Raw genomic sequence first — 20330 nt, forward strand, 5'->3', positions numbered from 1 at the left:
ATGTAGGCAAACTCAAACGTACCAAAACAAGAACAGGCCCGGTGCTGTGGCTCATGCCTGTAATCCCAGCACTTTGGGAGGCCAAGGCAGGTGGATCACTTAAGGCCAGGAATTTGAGACCAGCCTGGGCAACATGGTGAAACCCTGTCTTTACCAAAAATACAAAAATTGGCCAGTCTCATAATTCAGTCTCAAAAATAAATAAATGAAAATTTAAAAAGTAGAATGAAAACAACAACAATCCCCTTACAATGCAATCCAGGAAATGAAACAGAATTTCTAAGAATTTTAAAAAATCTAACAAAAATCATTCATTTGGTCAAAAGGGAACAATACCTGCCTAGGGAAAGCTACTGCTTCTACTTGAGGCTGAGGTATTTAATATGTCCGTACCCTGGAAGGTGCTCCATAACCTAGGTAATCACTTCCTCAAGCCTGAATCAGATCAGGAGAAAGATCTGGAATTGTAGGCTATCCCAGGTTTGCCTCAACTCTCAAGGACTGAGGAGTATTTGTGGGATCAACCCTGAATGCCATCCTTACTATGGAAAGACAGGTTTCTAAGCCTGGAAGGGCATCATTTTCCTTAACTTCTTGCAATCCTCAGCAGGCTCTTCGATCCTTTCAATTAACCTGACTTCTAGAGAACAGTATGTTTCTGGATAGTTGTGCCCAAACTGCTAAGACGCTACAGGAGGCGTTAATTATTTACATTACCAAAGGATTCAGAAAGTCAGGGTTCCCTTAACCAATGAGATAGATTCCTTAGTTCATTTTAAATACCACTCAATTTATAAATATTCAATTAATCTAATCTTAGAATTACATATCTAATATGAAAAAGGGACAGCTACATATCACCTACTTTAATTATAAACTCAATTATCTCCTTTGTAGTACTCTTGTCATTTATTAGTTTTCCTAAATGTAAGTATATGTTTAAGTTAGAGTTGAGTCATATATACAGAAAAAAAAAAACTCAGTCAAAACATCGGGAAAGAGCAGGTAGTACTTAAACCTACTTACAGAATATGCTAAAAATAAAAAGCACAAACACCTCAAATCTTAGCAGAACCTAACTCCCAACACAAAAATATCTCACCAATGCTCCTCCTGAAAACTGACATGGCCCTCATATGGGGAAAAAAAAATCTTCAGATGAAACTAGAATGGAATCATGATATAAACACTTATTAAATTATATGACAAATTTCTCCATTTTCCCTATAACTGTTTTTCTTTGGAGACAAGGAAGGGGAAGGAGAAGAGTAAGAAACACGAAAAGCAAAAAACCAACAAGTCTTAACTTGTGAGAAGTCAAATGGACTCAGGATTTTTCTTACTATTTGTTTTTTGTAAATACACATTTTCAAAGGAGTTAACATGAGACACCAAAGTGATAAAGGTAACTATTCTCTTAACCTCAGTTTTTTTAACCTGAATATTCATCTTTTTATTTCTCCAAGAATATGAGAATGAAACTGGAATTAGTATATATTAATGCACACTCAGGTCTTTAACTTCAAGCCCAAATCTTCACAGATGAATCTGAAAGCTGTGGTTTCAAATGGACTGTTATCATAGTTTAAGCCTGGAAAGCCACTGCCAGGGCCTGAACTTCATCTCAGGACAACACATGGTTTCTAGGGACCTCATTAACTGGGTGAAAATTATGGGAAACTCTTGAAGTTTCTCCTCCTCTCAGTTAGACAACTACCTGCTCCTCCTGTGTCAACTGTCTCTGACTTTCCTCCAAATAGAGTGACAGAAAGCTGGGGTTGGTCTGAATGTTCTCCATTCCATTGAAGTGTGTGTTATTCAAGACAAAATTTTAGAACAGGAAGGCACCTTAAGTATCACCTAATCCAAGCCCCTCGCTTAAAGGAAGTACCAGCTGTTTCCTCTCAGGGTCCTCATGAAACCATAGACTTTTAAAGAGCAGCAATGGTTCTTAAGCCTAGTCTAATCTAGGGCTGCCAACACAGTGTCACTGGCACACTACCAGATGCTGGGCGCTTCACAGTCCGTATTGGAAAGCCTACTGGAATGGCAGGCATCCCTCTAAGGCTACAAAAGTTGCCATTCTTCTTAGCTGTGGACTAGTTTTATCAAGTCAGTGGGCATCCTGCATGTCTCAGGCAGAACAGAAGCTCCAATAAGTATTTATGTGTGTCTTTGATTAACAAAGCAGAGAAGCAGGCTGTTACTATTATACTAAATGCGGTAACATAAAAACTTTAAAAACACCAGGTTCACTGAGGTGAGAAAAATATTGGAAACTCTTCAGTAAAAACATCATCATTTTACTCAAGTGAAAACTACAGTCCATAAAGACTCTGTGCCTGGACCATGGTTATACCACAAGTTGTGGCTGAAGGTAATGAGTGGTCTAGAACCCAAAGTGCTGGGTGCTGGTCTAAGGCTACTTCTAATTTTCTCGCTGTTGCCATGCCCAGAAACCTTCCTGCTTAGACAGATTTGTGTTTTATTTTTTCACCAGCATAAAATTGTTGTATTTCTTACTACCAAGCCTTTGTTTTCTCATCTGTAAAATGGTATAAAATGGTGCTTTCTCCCATAGGCTTCTATGGGTATTAAATATGATAGATACTGCAGTTAAAGCACTTATAACACTGCCTAGCACATAATGAACACTCAAAAAATTTCTGTTCAATGAAAACTGGAATCCAACACTTCCCCAACATATAACTCACTGCAAGATTCCCTCAGTTGGGAGCTGTGGCAGAATCTGATAATGACCTCATCAACGTCCAGTCTCTCATTCATCCTTAGATAATAAACCGCGGTATAACTGGAGGGAGGGCCATGCCCAGCTAAAAGAATACACTTGGCAGCCTCCCTTGAAACCAGGGTAGCCAAAGCAAGGAAGGGAAGTTGGTAGACGGTGCACCCAGGAAATCTTTTAAAAGATTTTATGAGGGAAAAAAAAAAAGAAACAGAAATGTGAAGCTCATGCTAAGTTAGCGGCAGGTCTGGAGTTGGAACTCTACGTTTCTGACTTCCCCAGGTGTCCTTCCCAGATCCTCCCCAGTGTGCCAGCATCTTGAGCCCACTCCGTGGCGAGCCCCTAAAGCTAGCAGCCGCTACCAGTTCTTGCTTCCTGTGTGCTAGGCATTGTGCACACGAACACCACAAGAACCTTGTGAGGCCTCATTACCTGCCGCTCACGTGGGACCGTTATGTTTACTCGCTCAAGGTCACGACAGCCAGTCAGGGGCAGGAGAATTTTCGCTCTGATTCTGAAGCTGAAGCTGTTACCTTTTCTAGTCTTGAGACCAAAGGAATGCGAGATAGTGAAATAACAAGGATTTCAACACGCATTGATGTACTGTACAAAAGGCCGTGTGCTGAAAGTCTGGAGACTAGGGTCAGCTGTGCCAGTGACAAGCTGTGTGACCCTGGGCAAATCAAAACCTCTCTTGAGTTTCGGTTGCTTCTGTAAAACGAGGGTATTGGGCGACTGGATCGCGCGTTGCTTCTAGTTCTAAAATTACAAAATGTCGAACTGCCAGGAGAGAGACCAAGGAAGCCCAAGAAGACAGGAAGGGCGGGCGGGGCCTACCCGGGAGACCCCAAAGCAAGAAAAGGTAGCGCCCGCCCGGCTCGGCCTCGCGGTGCCGCCCGGGCCAAAGAGCGCGCCCTCGGGGCAGCCGCGAAGCCGGGGAGCGAGCACGCACGCGCGCGCCGCCGCCGCCGCCGCCGGGACCCGGTTACCTGACAACGCCGCTGCCGCCGCCGCCGCCGCCGCCGCCTCCCCGCGCACGGGCAGTGTGGCCAGGGGCGGCAGCCAGAGCAGAAGCCACCACCGCCCCTGGCGCCGCTGCATTTCGCTAGGGGTCAGCTCCGTGCGACCCAAGCCCTAGGGGACTGGCTCCGCCGCGAGGAGCGGAAGTGGCGCGGGGGCTCAGAAAAGGCGGAGGGGGCGGTGAGGCCCGAACGCGGGAAAGGCGGAGACCCCGCCTCCCCGGGGCGGAGGGAGAGTTGGGCCCGTTGCTCCAGCCTCCGCCCGCGGCCTCGGGGCACGGCGGGCCCAGGCCGGAGGAGCTTTCGGTGGCGCGACCCCAGTGGCATGCTCCCGGCCTCGGCCTTGGCCTCCGGGCCTCCAGCGCACGCGGGGCGTCCAGGGCCTCATCTTCCCCTGGGGACCGCCCGGCAGTGTCCCGCTGCCCTCGGCGCAGGGGTGGGAGTTGCGGAGAGGAAGAGTCGCTAACCCGGAGTGTTTCTTAAAACTTGGCTGACCTGTGACCTGCGGGATTTGGAGGCTGAATTCTCCGAGCACCTGTGAGTGACAGCCCGTGAATGGGAAGGTCCTTCGGCAAACGCCCTTTTTGTGAATAAAATACATAAAAGCCAGTTTCTTTATTTTACCCTTCTGTTTTCCTTTTTACTTTCATTTGGTAACAAGCAATAACAAATTGGAAATTTGGCCGCTTGAACACTGACTTGTATGTCTAATCTCCGACACCACATTTCGGAGTACAGAGGGGCTTGTAAAATGTTCCTTCACGAATATGACAAGGTTCTCTTAAAAGTACCTTATGTTAAAAAAAAAAAAAAGTTTCTTAATGTAATAGATATATTTTTAAATTAACATATAACTCGAATGATCTTAATACTGATAATTAGGAGATATATATATATTTTAAAGAACATTCCCTCCACAGGCCCTGGAACCCATTAATTTGACCCAATATTCCATACTTAACTAGGACAGTCTTCTCTAATTCTGGTCTTTTGTTGAGATATCTTAGAGAACCCAAAGTAACAGAAATTATCCTGTTAAAAATAGATAAGCCTCATTTTTCATAAAAGTCTGAGTAGGATGGACTAGGCTTTCCTTGCCCTCAAAGGAAGGTTTAACCAACTGCCCTTAAGCACATGGCACCATGTGTACACCATGTATGGCTTTTAAAAAGTTAAGAAATTTCCTTGTAAGGGACTCTTCAGAGGGATGATTTTTAAAAATAAACCATCATTACTTGAGTGAAGCCTGTCTTCAGAGAAACAGCAGAGCCCTGATCCAATTCTCTCCTGTATTCCCAGGTGAGGTGTGCACTTGCTTCTTGCAAGACAGCTTTTGTACCTAACCACATTCATTTTGATTTGGTTTAATTTTGGATGGCACTATGGAAAGTAGCTAAAATAAACAGGTGGATTGTTGAATGACGAATGTATTTTCCTGCAGATATATCTGGTGGAGAAACAAAAGGGTAGGCAGCAATGTACTAAATATTTAAAGTGCTATTTATATCACAGATCCTTAGTAAATATCTGTAAAGAAGCTATATTGAAACACTACATTTCTCTCTTTAAGCAATAAATATTTTTCTGGAGATAACAAGAATGTTAGGAGGTGATAGTTCTGTCACTGGGGGACAATCATGAAATTCCACTTAACCTCTCCAAACTTTTCTTCTGTATGAAAACCTTATCCACTGGGGGAAGGGCAGGAAACATTACCACCAACAGGAACCTGGCAAAGCCCCCTTGCTTCTGGAGAAGAGATAGAAGCACAAACCTTTTGCCCTTTGGGGAGCAGCAGGAGCAGGAAACACTAGAGCTCCCTGTCCTGAACCAATAGAAAATTGAAGTTGGCTACTGCTGGGAAACCCTCTCTCACTCAAGACTCACCACAGATAAAGGAAGGATTTGGCTGCAATGGGAAAGTGTCAGGACTACTGGGAAAGCTCCACATCTAAGATTCAGGTGCACAGGGCCTGCCTAAAACCAAGGCAGGACCAGGAGTGTGAAAAACCCCTTTTCCCCACTACAAGCCAAGCACCAATGACAACACCAGTCAACTAGTGAGGAGGAAAAAGAGTGTGGGGAGAGAGCTCTCTAACACAGGCATGCAAACACTGCTAAAAGCTGAGTGAGGGACACTGAGAAAAACTCCCCAGCACTCTAGGTTCCACACTAATACAATGCTATAGTAACCCCCTGCTAGAGGAATCTGAATGAAGCCTGTGGTACAGAGTGAAGGCAAGGATAACAACAATAAAACCCAAATTCAGCACAACTCTTGACTAGATTGACTCAACTACCCACATTATTGACTGGACAGAAGAGGCATGTTTATTTCTGGACATTAATACTATTTACCTCGGTCATTACTATTCTCCTACATGTGATATCCATCATTTGATCAAAAATTAAAAGACACCCAAAAAAGCAGAGAGGAGAAAAAATCAAGAGGTAAAACAGAACCAGATTCAGAAATGACCCATATATTGGGCTAGAATTAATATGCTTAAAAAGCTAGTGGAAAAGGTGAACAACATGCATGAATATATATAGAGAATTTCAGCAGAAAGAGGAAAATTACTTAAAAAGTGAAATGGAAAGGCTAGAAATTAAAAACACCTTATCAGAAATGAAGAATTCTTTCAATGGGCTTATCAGCAGACTGGACATAGCTGAGGAAAGAACCAGTGAATCTGAATATAGGTCGACATGGTTTGGCTGTGTCCCCACTCAAATCTCATTTGAATTGTAGTTCCCATAATCCCCACACATCGTGGGAGGGACCCAGTGGGAGGTAACTGAATCAGGGGGGTTGTTATTCTCATGCTAGTGAGTGAGTTCTCATGAAATCTGATGGTTTTATAAGGGGCTTTTCCCCTTTGCTCAGCACTTCTCTCCTGCCGCCTTGTGAAGAAGGACATGTTTGCTTCCCCTTCCACCATGATTGTAAGTTTCCTGAGGCCTCCCCAGCCATGCAGAACTGTGAGTCAATTAAACTTCTTTCCTTTATAAATTATGGGATCTGTGGAACTTTGAACTTGAGAGAGATGATTTAGGGTATCTGGTGGAAGAAATTTCTAAGCAGCAAAGCATTTAAGAAGAAGCGGAGTATAAAAGTTTGGAAAATTTGCAGCCTGACGATGCAATAGAAAAGAAAAACCCATTTTCTGGAGAGAAATTCAACCCAGATGCAGAAATTTGCATAAGTCACAAGGAGCTGAATGTTAATCAACAAAACAATGGGGAAAATGTCTCCAGGGCATGTCGGAGACCTTCTCGGCAGCCCCTCCCATCACAGGCTCAGAGGCCTAGGAGGGAAAAATAGTATCATGGGCTGCATCTAGGGCACTTCACCCCATTGGCTCCTCAGCCAAGCACTTACAACAAATGTCTGAAACTGTGTTTCCTTTTATACTGAGCAGGATTACCATGGCAACAACACATCAACAGTAGGGTAAAACTAACCTGTCTCACGATGGTCTAAAGTGACTAATCCACTCTAGCCTTCCAAATTAAAACAGAAAGGGAAAAAAAGGCAATCTCTCTTCATCCCCTCCCACCTTCCCCTTACCTCTGGTAACCACCAACCTACTTTTTATCTTCATGAGATCCACTTTTTTTTTTTTTTTAGCTCCCACATATAAATGAGAACATGTGATACTTGTTTTTCTGTGCTTGGCTTATTTCACTTAACATAGTGACCTCCAGTTCCATCCATGTTGCTGCAAATGATAGGATTTCATTTTTTTTTATGGCTGAATAATGTTCCATTATGAATATATACCACATTTTTTAATCCATTCATCTCTTGATGGACACTTGGGTTGATTCCATGTTTTGTCTATTGTGAATAGTGCTTCAATAAACATGAGAATACAAATATCTCTTTGATATACTAATTTCCTTTCTTTTGGATATACCCAGCAGTGGAATTTCTGGATCATATGGTAGGTCTAGTTTTGAGAAACTTCCATATAGTTCCCATAAAGGCTGTGCTAATTTACATTTCCACCAACAGTGCACAAGTGTTCCCCTTTCTCCACATCCTTAACAGCATATGTTATTCCCTGTGTTTTTGATTAAAAAAATTAACTGAAGTGAGATACCTCATTGTGATTTTGATTTGTATTTTCCTGATGATTTTGGATGTTGAACATTTTTTCATATACCTGTTAGCTATTTGTATGTCTTCTTTTGAGAAATGTCTATTCAGATCTTTTGCTTATTTTAAAATTGGATTATTTAGGGTTTTTTGCTATTCAATTGTTTGAGCTCCTGATATATTCTGGTTATTAATCCCGTGTCAGATGAGTAGTTTGCAAATATCTTCTCTCATTCTATGGGTTGTCTCTTCCATTTGTTGAGTGTTTCCTTTACTATGCAGAAGCTTGTTAGCTTGATGTAATTCTGTTTGCCTATTTTTTCTTTGGTTGCCTGTACTTTCATGGTCTTAGCAAAAAATCTTTGCCCAGATCAATGTCCTGAAACGTTTTCTTCCTGTAGTTTCATAGTTTCAGGTCTTAGATTTAAGCCTTTAATTCATCTTGAGTTGATGTTTATACATGGTAAGCTATAGGTTAGCTTCATCCTTCTGCATATGGTTATCCATTTTTCCCAGCACATTTTATTGAAGAGACTCTTCTCTCCCCATTGTATGTCCTTGGTACTTTTGTTAAAAATGAGTTGGCTCTAAACATGTGGATTTATTTCTGGGTTCTGTATTCTGTGCCATTGGTCTATGTGTCTTTTGTTATGCCAGTACCCTTCTGTTTTGGTTACTATAGCTTTGTAACATATTTTGAAATCAAGTAGTATGATGTCTCCAGCTTTGTTCTTTTTGCTCAGGATTGCTCTGGCTATTTTGAATCTTGAATGGCTTCATACAAATTTTAGGATTTTTTTTTATTTCTGTAAAGAATGTCATTGGTATTTTAATAGGGGTTGTATTGAATCTGTAGATCACTTTGGGCAGTATGGGCATTTTAATAATATTAATTATTCCAATCCATGACATTTTAAGTTTCTTTCATCAGTGTTTTATAGTTTACTTACATTGATTTTTCACTTCATTGGTTAAACTGATTCCTAGGTATTTTATACTCTTTGTAGCTATTACAAATGGGATTGGTTTCTTGATATCTTTTTCAGATTGTTTGCTTTTAGCATATATAAATACAACTGATTTTTGTATGTTGATTTTGTACCCTGCAACTTTACTGAATTCATTTACTACTTCTAACAGGTTTTTTTGTGGAATCTTTAGCTTTTTCTAAGTAAAAGATCATGTTATCTGCAAATAAGGCTAATTTGACTTCTTCCTTTCCAATTTGGAAGCCGTTTATTTCTTTCTCTTGCCTAATTGCTCTTGCTAGGACTTCCAGTATTATGGTGACTAAAAGTAGTGAAAGTGGACATCCTTGTCTTGTTCCAAATCTTAGAGGAAAGGGTTTCAATTTTTCCTTATTCAGTATAATGTTAACTGTGGGTTTCTCACCTATGGCCCTTATTATTTTGAGATGTTTTTCCTATACTCAGTTCGTTGAAGGTTTTTATCATAAAGGGATGAATATTTTATTGAATGTTTTTCCAGCATATATTGGAATGATCATATGGTTTTTGTTCTGGGTTCTGTTAATGTGATGTATCACATTCATTGATTTGCATATGTTGAACCATCCTTGCATCCCTGGGATGAATTCCACTTGATCATAGTGAAGGATTTTTTTTTCTTGAGACAGAACCTCACTTTATCACCCATACTGGAGTACAGTGGCACAATCATGGGTCACTACAGCCTCAACCCCCCAGGCTCAAATGATCCTCCTGCCTCAGCCTCCTGAGTAGCTGGGACTACAGGCACGTGCCACCAAGCCCAGATAATATATTTTACTTTATGTTTGGTAGAGATAGGGTCTCACTGTGTTACCCAGGCTGGTCTTAAACTCCTGTGCTCAAGCAATCCTCCTGTCTTGGCCTCCCAACATGCTGGGATTACAGGCATGAGCCAGCATGCATACCCAGCATGCATGATCTTTATATGTTGTTGAATTCAGTTTGATAGTATGTTGTTGAATTCAGTTTGATAGGATTTTTGGGTTTGAGGTTTATTAGGGATATTGGCCTGTAGTTTTCTTTTCTGTGAGTGGGTCCTTATCCAGTTTTAGTGTCAAGGTAATGGTGGCCTCTTAGAATGAGTTTGGAAGTATTCCCTCCTCAGTTTTTAAAAAGAGTTTGAGTAGAATTGGTATTAGTTATTCTTTAAATGTTTGGTAGAATTCAGCAGTGAATCCATTAGATCCTGGGCTTTTCTTTGATGGGAGATTTTTTATTATGGCTTCACTCTCATTATTCATCATTGGTTTGGTGAGGTTTTTAATTTCTTCAATCTTGGCATGTTTTATGTGTCCAGGAATTTTTCCATTTCTTCTAGGTTTTCTGATTTGTTGGTGAATACTCGTTTACAATAGTCTCTAATGATTCCGTGTATTTCTGTGGTCTCAGTTGTTATGTCTCCTTTTCATTTCTGATTTTATTTATTTGGGTCTTCTCTCTTTTCTGAATTAGTCTGGCTAAAAGTTTGTCAATTTTATCTTTTCAAAAAAAGAATTTCATTTTATATATATATATATATATATTTGGTCTCCATTTTATTTAGTTCTGCTCTGATATTTACTACTTTTCTTCTACTAATTTAGGGTTTGGTTTGTTCTTGTTTTTCTAGTTCCTTCAGGGGCATTGTTAGGTTGTTTATTTGAAGTCTTTCTACTTTTCGATATAGGTGTTTATTGCTATAAACTTCCCTCTTACTACTGTTATTGCTGTATCCTATAGATTTTGGTATGTTGTATTTATACTTTCATTTGTTTCAAGAAATTCTTACATTTCTTTCTTAATTTCTTCTTTCATTAATTTCTTCATTTTTAATTGGTCATTTGGAAGCAAGTTGTTTAATTTTAACAGGTTGATGTAACTATTATTGTTTTTCATAGATATGTCTTCTGGGCTTGATATTAAAGCTGTTAGCAGATTGCACACCACAGTTACAGTATTAGAGTATTCCGGGTTTGCCCACATACTTAATTTTACCACTGGGTTTTAAACTTTCAAATATTTTCTATTTGCAACTTAGTGTTTTTACCTTTCAGATTGAAGAACTCCCTTTAGCATTTCTTGTAAGATGGGGCTGGTGCTGAATTCTGTGAACATTTTTCTGGGAAGGATTTTATCTCTTCTTTATATTTGAAAGATAGCTTTGCAGAATACAGTATTCTTGGATAGCAGTTTTTTTTTTTTTCTTTTTCTAACAGCACTTTGAAAATGTCCCATTTCCTCTTGGCCTGTATGGTTTTTGTTGAGAAGTCTGTTGCCAGAAAAATTGGAGCTCCTTTGTATGTTATTTGTTTCTTTTTGCTGCTTTTGGGATCCTCTCTTTGTCTTTGCCCTTTGAGAGTTTGATTATTACATGCCTTGGAGTAGTCTTACTAAGGTCAAATCTGTTTGATGTTCTCTGACCTTCCTGTACCTGGATATTTATCTCTTTCTATTTTGGAAATTTTTCTGTTATTATTTCTCTGAATAAGCTTTCTACCTCTTGCTCTTGCCCAACTCCCTCTTGAACACACATAATTCTTAGATTTGTTTTGTGTTTTTGAGGTGGAGTCTTGCTCTGTTGCCCAGGTTTGAGTGCAGTGGTGCAATCTTGGCTCACTGCAACCTCTGCCTCCCGGGTTCAAGCGATTCTTTTGCCTCAGCCTCCTTAGTAGCTGGGACTGCAGGAGTGCACCACCACACCCAGCTGAGTTTTGTATTTTTGGTAGAGATAAAATTTCACCATGTTGGCCCGGCTAGTCTTAAAACTCCTGACCTCAAGTGATCTGCCCGCCTTGGCCTCCCAAAGTGCTGGGATTACAGGTGTGAGCCACTGTGCCCGGCCCTGAGATTTGATTTTTGAGGTAACTTTCTATATGTTATAGGTGATCTTCCTTTTCATTGTTTTTTTAATTTTTTTTTTCATCTGGCTGTGTCTTTTTAAATAGCCTGTCTTCAGGCTCACTGATTCTTTCCTCTGCTGAATCCATTCTGCTATTGAGAACCACTCATGAATTTTTCAGTTTAGCAAATGTGTTTCTCAGTTCTAAGATTTCTATTTGATTCTTAAAATTATTTTAATCTCTGTTAAATTTCTCTGATAAATTTCTGAATTGCTATTCTGTGTTATCTTAGAGATCACTAAGTTTCCCTAAATCTACTATTTTGAATTCTTGGTCAGAAAGTTCACATAGCACTATTTTTGTAGGTTTAGTCACTGGTTCCTTGCTTTGTGTGTCTGGAGAAGTCATGGTTCCCTGTTTACTATAGTTTCTTGTGAATCTATATCTATGTCTTTGTATTGAAGAATTAGTTACTTATTCCAGTTTTCTCTGTCTGGCTTGTTTGGGTTTTTACCATACATGTTTGCTCAGATTCTTTGTAATTTATTTATTGATAGTCTTCCCTCCACCCCCGACTAGGCTGCTGTCTTCTTTTCAGCCCTGGATGGTGCCTTAAGCCCAGTTTGCCTGGCACTAGTAAATAACCAGAGTGCCACCTGTCCCAAATGAGGGAGGTCCCAAAGTGGGTAACCTGCTACTGTGAAGAGGCTGGCTAGGAGTTTGTGCCCAGGGGACCTGTGGAACAAGCCTCCTACAGCACAGTGCTGATGAACAGTCACTCTCATTTGATATCTTTTTTGGCCAAGTCACTGAGCAGAGTTTTTAGGTGGGATGGTTGTCCTCTCTTTTTGCCCCTGTCTCTGGCTGTTCTCAAGGATATTTCTCCCAGGCTCACAGTTTTTACACTGGAAAAGTGAGATTGAGGTGGACAATCAGCTTTCTTACCATCTTGGGTTCCCTGGCAGGAGTCCTGTTCCTGCCTCAACCCTTGGGAAGCATGAGCAGTGCCTGAAATACCACACACTTGGTGACAGGCAGATTGAGGAGAGGTGCACTGTAAATATGTAAGTTCAATTCTCTTACCACCTGCTTGTAATTTTTTCACTTCTCTGTGGCTTTAGGAACTGTCTCATCCTCCTACTGGAGTTCAGGAATTTTGCTGGTGATAATCTTAGGGGCTGTATATTTGTTTTTGGGTTTCTATAGAAAAAAAGTGAAGCCAGCTTGCTTGTAACCCACCATTTTGGAACCAGAAGTCTCATAAATTCTTTCATTCCATTAGACTATTTCCATTTGATGTGAAAAAGATGACAATTCAATTTTCAGCCTCTGCCTTTTTATTTCTAGGGTTCTTGCTCTTTATACCTGATTAATTTTCAGTAACTGTCATGGGCTATAATCAGTCACTATGAATCAGAAGTAAAATTCAGCTCATGCGACAAATTATTTAGGAGCTTTCACTTAGCTTTTAGGTAGAACATTTAATTAAGTTAAAAGAAAATAGAAAAAGTTCTACTATTTTAGGTTCTTTGATGAAGAAAAATTTAGTCTGTTACTGCAATAATACCAGCCAATGCCATAAAGATTACAGAGGCTATGTGTCATCATTTCTTTCTTTCAAAAATCCCCAGTTTTAGAATTTTACTCATTAAGAGAAAAGACGGAGTATCCAAGACTTCTCCATAAAAGAATAAAAATAGAAGTTGATTTGTTGTATCACGTTTTTCTTAGCATATTTCATTTAGAAAATATTTTGAAATTGACTTGCCATATACTAGTTCAGTAATTTTAATAAGTCACGTCAAAACTAATAAATAGGTTATTTCAATAAAAATAAATAATATTGTAAAGGATTAGAATAAATATAATTTATTAAGAAAAAGGTAATATGTCCTCTATAATAAATTGCTAAAGCTCTTGGTAAAAAAAAAAAAAAATTGGTTAAATTCCTGTAAGTTGAGAGATGTGGAATTTTTTTAAGTCATGGTTCTCAAATTTTGGTGTCAATGAGAGTCCCATCTCTAAAGATTCTTATTCAGTAGGTCTGATATATAGCTTGGGGATTTACATTTATGATTCTGAAGCAAATATTCTTTTGACTATACTGTATTAGTGGTGAGAAAAAATACTCAAAAGTGATTGGTGATTACTGAATCATGGCTGGAAAATAGTATTAATGGGAAAAATAGTATAATCAGTTAATCTGAAAAAAGCAAAGTTGAACAAATACAGTACATCTAAGAGCGCATTTAAGGTAACTAAGATACAGGAAACTGGTCACCAGTTATTTGTTATTTTTTTAAAAAGTAGTTAGCTAGGTGTGGTGGTTCATGCGTGTAATACCAGCACTTTGGGAGGCCATGGCAGGAGGATCACTTGAGCTCAGGAATCCGAGACCAGCCTAGGCACCATAGTGAGACACTGTCTCTACCCCCGCAAAAAAAAAAAAAAAAAAAAAATTAGCTGGGTGTAGTGGCACACACCTGTAGTCCCAGCTACTCAGGAGGCTGATGTGGGAGAATCACTTGAGCCAGGAGTTCAAGCCACAGTGAGCTATGATTATGCCACTGCATTCCAATCTGGGCAACAGATCCTAGACCCTGTCTCAAAAATAAGTAAATAAATAAAACAAAAAAGTAAAAAAAAAAAATTTATTTTTCAGTTAGTAAGTTTAGGATTATACTATAAATAAAATTTCCCAGCATTGGGACTCTAGTTTATCTCTTGCTTTGACACCATCCGATCCCACCACTCCACTTCACTTGATTCCTAAGGAGCCTCTGCCAAATTTTTCTTTGCAACTGACACACCATTAGGAAACATTTTTTTCAATCAGCCATTCTCTACAATCTAGCGTTCTCTTTTTTCCCCTCACTGGGGTAATTTCTTTTAAGATGATTTACAGTGAGAGAAGATGAATTATATTTCAAAGGTTATTTTCTTTCAGGGAAACCTACAAACAGCAGATGTCCTTTTAGTTTAAGTTACTTAACTGCCTTTCTTAGTCGTTTTTTGATAATGAAATAGATTTATGGATGATTCAGGAGCCTTTCAATTCAGTTAAGACATCGGGATTGTCTCTTCTAGCTTTCAGTTCTCGATCATGCACTTCAGAATATCCCCAGCAATCACAATCTATGCAGAAAATTCTTCAATCTATTTTCTTTCATGTGTTTTTGGAAAGAACTCAAATATTTTTAAAAAGGGGTGGGTGGAGGTTGGGGAACAGAGATAAATATAACAGTGTCTCAGATTTTGTTCTGCTTGTATGTTCTCTCTCTCTCTCTCTTTCCCTCTCCCTCTCTTTCTTTTTCTTTTTTTTAAAGTCAGTTCTCCAGAGCCTCTGTTTTCATTATTGCTGTCTCTTTATACTCTATATCTAGCTACATTCAAGTATGTTACGGAGTTTTTATACAAATCTTTCACTCCCTATTTTTCTAGCATATTATTGCTGGTCATAGGAGTGGAATGTCAAAGAAAACGCAACCCAGTGTGGGAAAGAAATTTATAATCTAAATACTCCTAGTATTTTATTTTACAAAGGAAACTGACATAATAGAATCGATTTGTTCTACACTGTTTCTATAACAAAATCACAATTTCTAGATTAGTCATGTTTCAAAAGAGACTGTGGAAAGTGGAATGTATAAATAATTCAACAAATACACAGCCCCTCCATATCTGTGCGTTCCGCATCCATGGCCTTACTCAACCACAGACAGAAAATATTTTTTTTTAAAAAAGAAAAGATGGCTGCATCTATACTGAACATATACAAAAATTTTTCCCTTGCTAGTCCCTAAACAATACAGTATAACAACAATTTGCTTGGGATTTATATTGTATTAAGTATTATAAGTAAACTAGAGCTAATTTAAAGTGTATGGGAAGATGAATGTAGGCTATATACAAGTACTTACTGCAACATTTTATATCAGAGATTTGACTGTCTCTGGATTTTTGTATCATGGGAGGTCCTGGAATAAGTCTCCCACAGATACTGAGGGACAACTATACCTCTAAGTTTTGCTAATGTCGTTAATCATATTTTGCCAATAAAGTCCATCTACCCGAAATTAGATATATTTTTGCTTGCACTATGCAAAGTCTCTAAAGTTAGATGAAAATGAATAATAATTATTATTTGGTACATTTCAGTTACTTCCCCTACCCCCACCCCCATTCTATTACATCTGTTTACTGTGATTTATAGGTCCTGTTCTTAGCAATAGAGTCAAGAAATCTACCTGTATTATCAAGGTATATATTAGCTAGGATATTTCCAACTACAAGTAACAAAATGTATAACTAAAAGTGTCTTAAACAAAACATTTATTATGTTGTGTGCACGGAAGTCCCAAAGCCAGTTGATTCAGTAGCTTAAGCATGCTCCCAAGGACCCAGGCTGTTTTCAGCATTCTGTTCCACCACTCTTCACTTGTTGGACTTTGTCCTTAAGCTTTTGCCTTCATAATTGAAAAAGGCTGTCCTCGCTGCTGATACTGGGTTCTCACACAATCACAACCAAATATAGGGAGGACTATCTCCCTTTTCATCTCTTGAATGGGGAAGAAAAGACTTTCTTGGAAGCTCTCACCTTCACCTTCTCGTCAGACTCCTCAGACTTTCTGGTCCCATGTATTTTGGTAGCCTATACCCTTGCTAAAAGCAGTGGAGCGAGTGTCTGGTATTTTTAGTCTTTATAGTGGGAAGTGGTTTCATAGAAGACAAAAACTGGAATAGTAATAGGCAGTGGAGAAAATCACTATGGTGATATTTTTGACAGCTCCCCAGAGCCTTCATAAATGTGTGAAAATGGTAATCTGAAATTTTATGGTGATTTAATAAATGAGTTTTATTCATTATTCTAAACTTTGACAAATGTGTTTTCTATTTTGAAATATACACACTGACTCAAAATGGGAGTTGCTTCTATACCAATTACGTATTTTTCCCCTATTAATCCTGTTGAGTAGATGGAGATAACATCTTTATTTTAAATCATTCAATTTCCTAAATAGCCAAATTGCAAATACTTTTTATTCTTTTGTTTTTGAGATGGAGTTTTGCTCTGTCGCCCAGGCTGGAGTGCAGTGGTGCCATCTTGGCTCACTGCAACCTCCACCTCCTGGGTTCAAGCAATTCTCGTGCTTCAGCCTCCTGAGTAGCTGGGACTACAGGTGCACTCCACCACGCTCAGCTAATTTTTTTTCTTTTTGTATTTTTTTAGTAGTGATGGGGTTTCACCATGTTGGCCAGGCTAGTCTCAAACTCCTGACCTCAGGTGATCTGCCCACCTTGGCCTCCCAAAGTGCTGGGATTACAGGCATGAGCCACCATGCCCATCCACAAATACTTTTTATTCTTATAATAAAATAAGGAAAATTCGACAAAGGAGGATGGGTTATCATGAGGAAAGTAAGGAAAAGATAATAGGAATGGCAGAAAAAGAAAGAGGAGGTAAAAAAGGAGAGGTGGGGTGGAAAGAGCAGTGACTAATCCAGATGGTCCAGTGTGAGAAAGCTAGGTTAACTAGGTCACTTGCCACTTGGAATGACAGGCAGGATGAGCCATTAAGACAGTGGAGCAAACAGAAGAAAGAGGGAAGATGTAGACTCCTTTTTCAGGCATGCATTCTGCAGGTTAGAATTTGTCTCTCCTAACCACATTGTGGGTGTGTCCCTGGAACTGCATGTTGGTATATCTTGGCATTAGGATTCTGATGGCACTCCTTTTTTTTTTTTTCTTTTCACTTAAAGATAATTTGCCTAACACTGATGTTTAAAACAATCCATTTAAAATTTAAGCCTCTTAACTTATTTCAGCAATAATTAAAGCAAGGTTAGAATAGGCCAAGGAAAATTTTATACCCTGAGTTTCAAAGGGCCAGACCTTCTAAGTAATGAGGGCTTCATAAATATGTATTCCTCTATGTAAAATCTAAGCCCACTTTCGGGCAAACAGCTCATCTAAACATACTAATTTTCTTGGATTTGTTTTAAGATTTAGAGGTTACTCCATCTCACTGTTTCACCTGATTCTTGCCTTTTCCTAGTTTTCCCTCTTTCTACTTTTTGCTGTATATAATAAGCACTGAAATATTATAGGTACTTTTCATTATTTTTCAATCTTGAGTAATACCAATGAGAGAATCTTGTTAAAATTCTTTGTTGTGATAGCGATCTTTTATGTTAAACAGATTTTTGTTACTCTTAATCTTTATATCTATCGTGAAGTAAAACAGATTTAGAAAGCTATACAAAAATAAATGTGTGCTCTAGTGGGTTATTATACAGCAGACATTCTGGTAGCCATCACCCAAATCAAGAAGTAGAATTTTCCAGCTACTCCAGCTCTCCATGTGCCTTGTCCCAATTTCAAACCTCTTCCTCCTCCAAAAATATCCACCATCCTGATTTTCATAATAATCACTTTCATGTGTTTGTTTATAGTTGTATGAACCAAGTGTACATCCATAGACACTATATTTTTGCCCATTAATAATTGTTTTGGTTGTCCCTTAAGTCTCTCATATCTACCTGTTCACCCTTCCACTTTCTCTTTTCCTTATGATATGTCTATTGAAAAACTAGAGCTGTCTGATATGTAGTTTCCCACAGCTGAGTATCACTGTTTTCATACTTATGGTGCAGTTTGGCATGTGCCCCTGTTCTCTGTTCCTGAAAACTGGCAACTGGATTCAAAGGCTTCCGCAGACTTGGGTTTTATCCCTTTCAGTGAGGCTATAGGTTTTGTGTGTGTTCTTTCATAAAATGTCTGGCTGACTCTCTTTTTGTGACATTAGAAACTATTGATATCTAGATCCACTAATTCATTGAAGGTTGCAAAATGTTGACACTCAAATTCTATGATTTCTTTTTCATGTATTAGTTGGAATACTTTTATAAGGAAATGGATCTCCTCATCTACTATGTGGCTACCCAATGGTGCAATTCATGTAGAAAAGGCAGGATAAGTGATTGGTTCTTTTCCCCTAATTTACCAGTTTTCAAGATAATTAATCGGTTCCTTTTCATCCTCCGAAGCTGAACAATTCTTTGTTTTTTTGAATAATATTATCATGAACTCATGGATTTCTATATATTTAATAAGATTTCAATGAATAGCAATTATTACTTTTTTTTTTCCTGAAGCTCAAATTTTCCTATCTTCAGCCAATAGGATTCTCTTCAAGTTGGCTCCTGAGCCCTTTTGACATATCCTAGTAAATTTTTGCCAGTTTCTTTGATATCTGATATCAGATGTTCCAGGCTCATTTGTATGGTTCCTTCCCTAGACATGGAATCTGTCATGTCTCCAAAAAGTCCTGATATCTTTGAAATTAGATTTCAAAGCAAAACCTTTGGGAAATAAAATTTCAATACTACAATCCAGGCATTAATGCTTGGTTCTACCTGGTTGGTTATTGTTTCTGCAGCTTTTCAGTAGCAGAACTAGAAAACCTGTCTACTGATAAGTATACATATTAATATAACTCTACAAATAAAATATCTAATGATCACACTGATATTTCTAATGAAAGTTCAGGACTATGGGGTTTTTTACTTAGCTTTCTTTTTACTACATTGCATCTCTTTTCCTCATATCAAGATTCCTAGTTCCCAGGTATACAGTAGATGACAGTGTCTTAGTCTGTTTGGGGTGCTATAACAAAATACCATAAACTGGATAGCTTACAAAGAACAGATATTTATTTTTGACAAATCTGAAGGTTGGGAAGCCCAAGATCAAGATACCAGTAGATTCCATGTCTGGTGAGGGCCTGTTTCCCAGTTTATAGATGGCTCCTTCTTACTACGTCCTCACCTGGTGGAAGGGGTGAACAAGCTACCTGGTGCATCTTTTATAAGGGCACTAATCCCATTCATGAGGGCTCTGCTCTCATGACCTAATCACCCCCCACAAGGCCCTACCTCCTAATACTATCACCTTGGGGGTTAAGATTTCAACATATAAATTTTGGGGGGATGCAAACATTCAAACCATAGCAGATGAAATTAGAATATCTCGTAATTACTCATTAACTTTATTCCACGTTACACAGACAACAGGATCAGAATAATAATACACATACTACTACCAACAGCATACGAACGAACAAAAAACAGCTTAAAATACTTTTTTCATATGATCTCCCTTCTCTATTTTTTAATAGCAGTGCTATATCTGCATTGTGTACAAATGTAGCCTTTACATGTTATGCTCTCTCTTAACTCACACTTGTTAGTTTCAGGTAACTGTCTTTAATGTATACCACCAGTTCTCATGTTGATATATCTTTTAATGATCTGAAACTCATTCACTAGTAGAGTCTTTAGGAAGGGCTAAAAAACAATATTCTCAAAATTTTTGTCCTCACTCGTTTGTGTGGATGCCTGGTAACCTAGTCATTGTAAATATTGTTCAGTGGCTTTTATAGTTGAGCATTTTAATGTTGGTTCATATTGTATTCCTTGAGTCTCTTTAGTATGTTATTCTGTTTTCTTTTGGCATAAAGTATTGTTGTAAAAAATATGATGGTAATCTAATCTTCTTACCCTTACAAATCACTTGCTGGTTTTGACTTCATAGCCAATGGAATATTTTCTTTTTTTTTTTTTTTAAGTTCATCCA

At 38.7% G+C, this 20330-nt stretch overlaps 1 protein-coding gene across 7 annotated transcripts in view; it reads right to left on the reverse strand.

The window, feature by feature from the left end:
* The window catches only part of NEMP2 (nuclear envelope integral membrane protein 2), a 91268-nt gene extending 86649 nt beyond the window's left edge, over nucleotides 1-4619 (reverse strand). For 3 of the 7 annotated variants that reach the window (XR_010122188.1, XR_008659606.2, XM_055290041.2), the window contains exon 1: nucleotides 3736-4614. Coding sequence is in view for 3 of the 7 variants with exons in the window: in XM_055290041.2 (XP_055146016.1) it covers nucleotides 3736-3847 (112 nt within the window). In the remaining 4 variants the exon portion in view is untranslated. Of the gene's footprint in view, nucleotides 1-3178; nucleotides 3687-3735 lie in introns of those variants that run through there. The other 4 variants (XM_055290044.2, XM_055290043.2, XM_055290045.2 and 1 more) reach the window with 4 other exon arrangements.
* Nucleotides 4620-20330: the final 15711 nt, after the last annotated feature.

The sequence above is a fragment of the Symphalangus syndactylus genome, chromosome 8, assembly GCF_028878055.3.
Source record: "Symphalangus syndactylus isolate Jambi chromosome 8, NHGRI_mSymSyn1-v2.1_pri, whole genome shotgun sequence".
Classification (NCBI taxonomy): Eukaryota; Metazoa; Chordata; class Mammalia; order Primates; family Hylobatidae; genus Symphalangus; species Symphalangus syndactylus.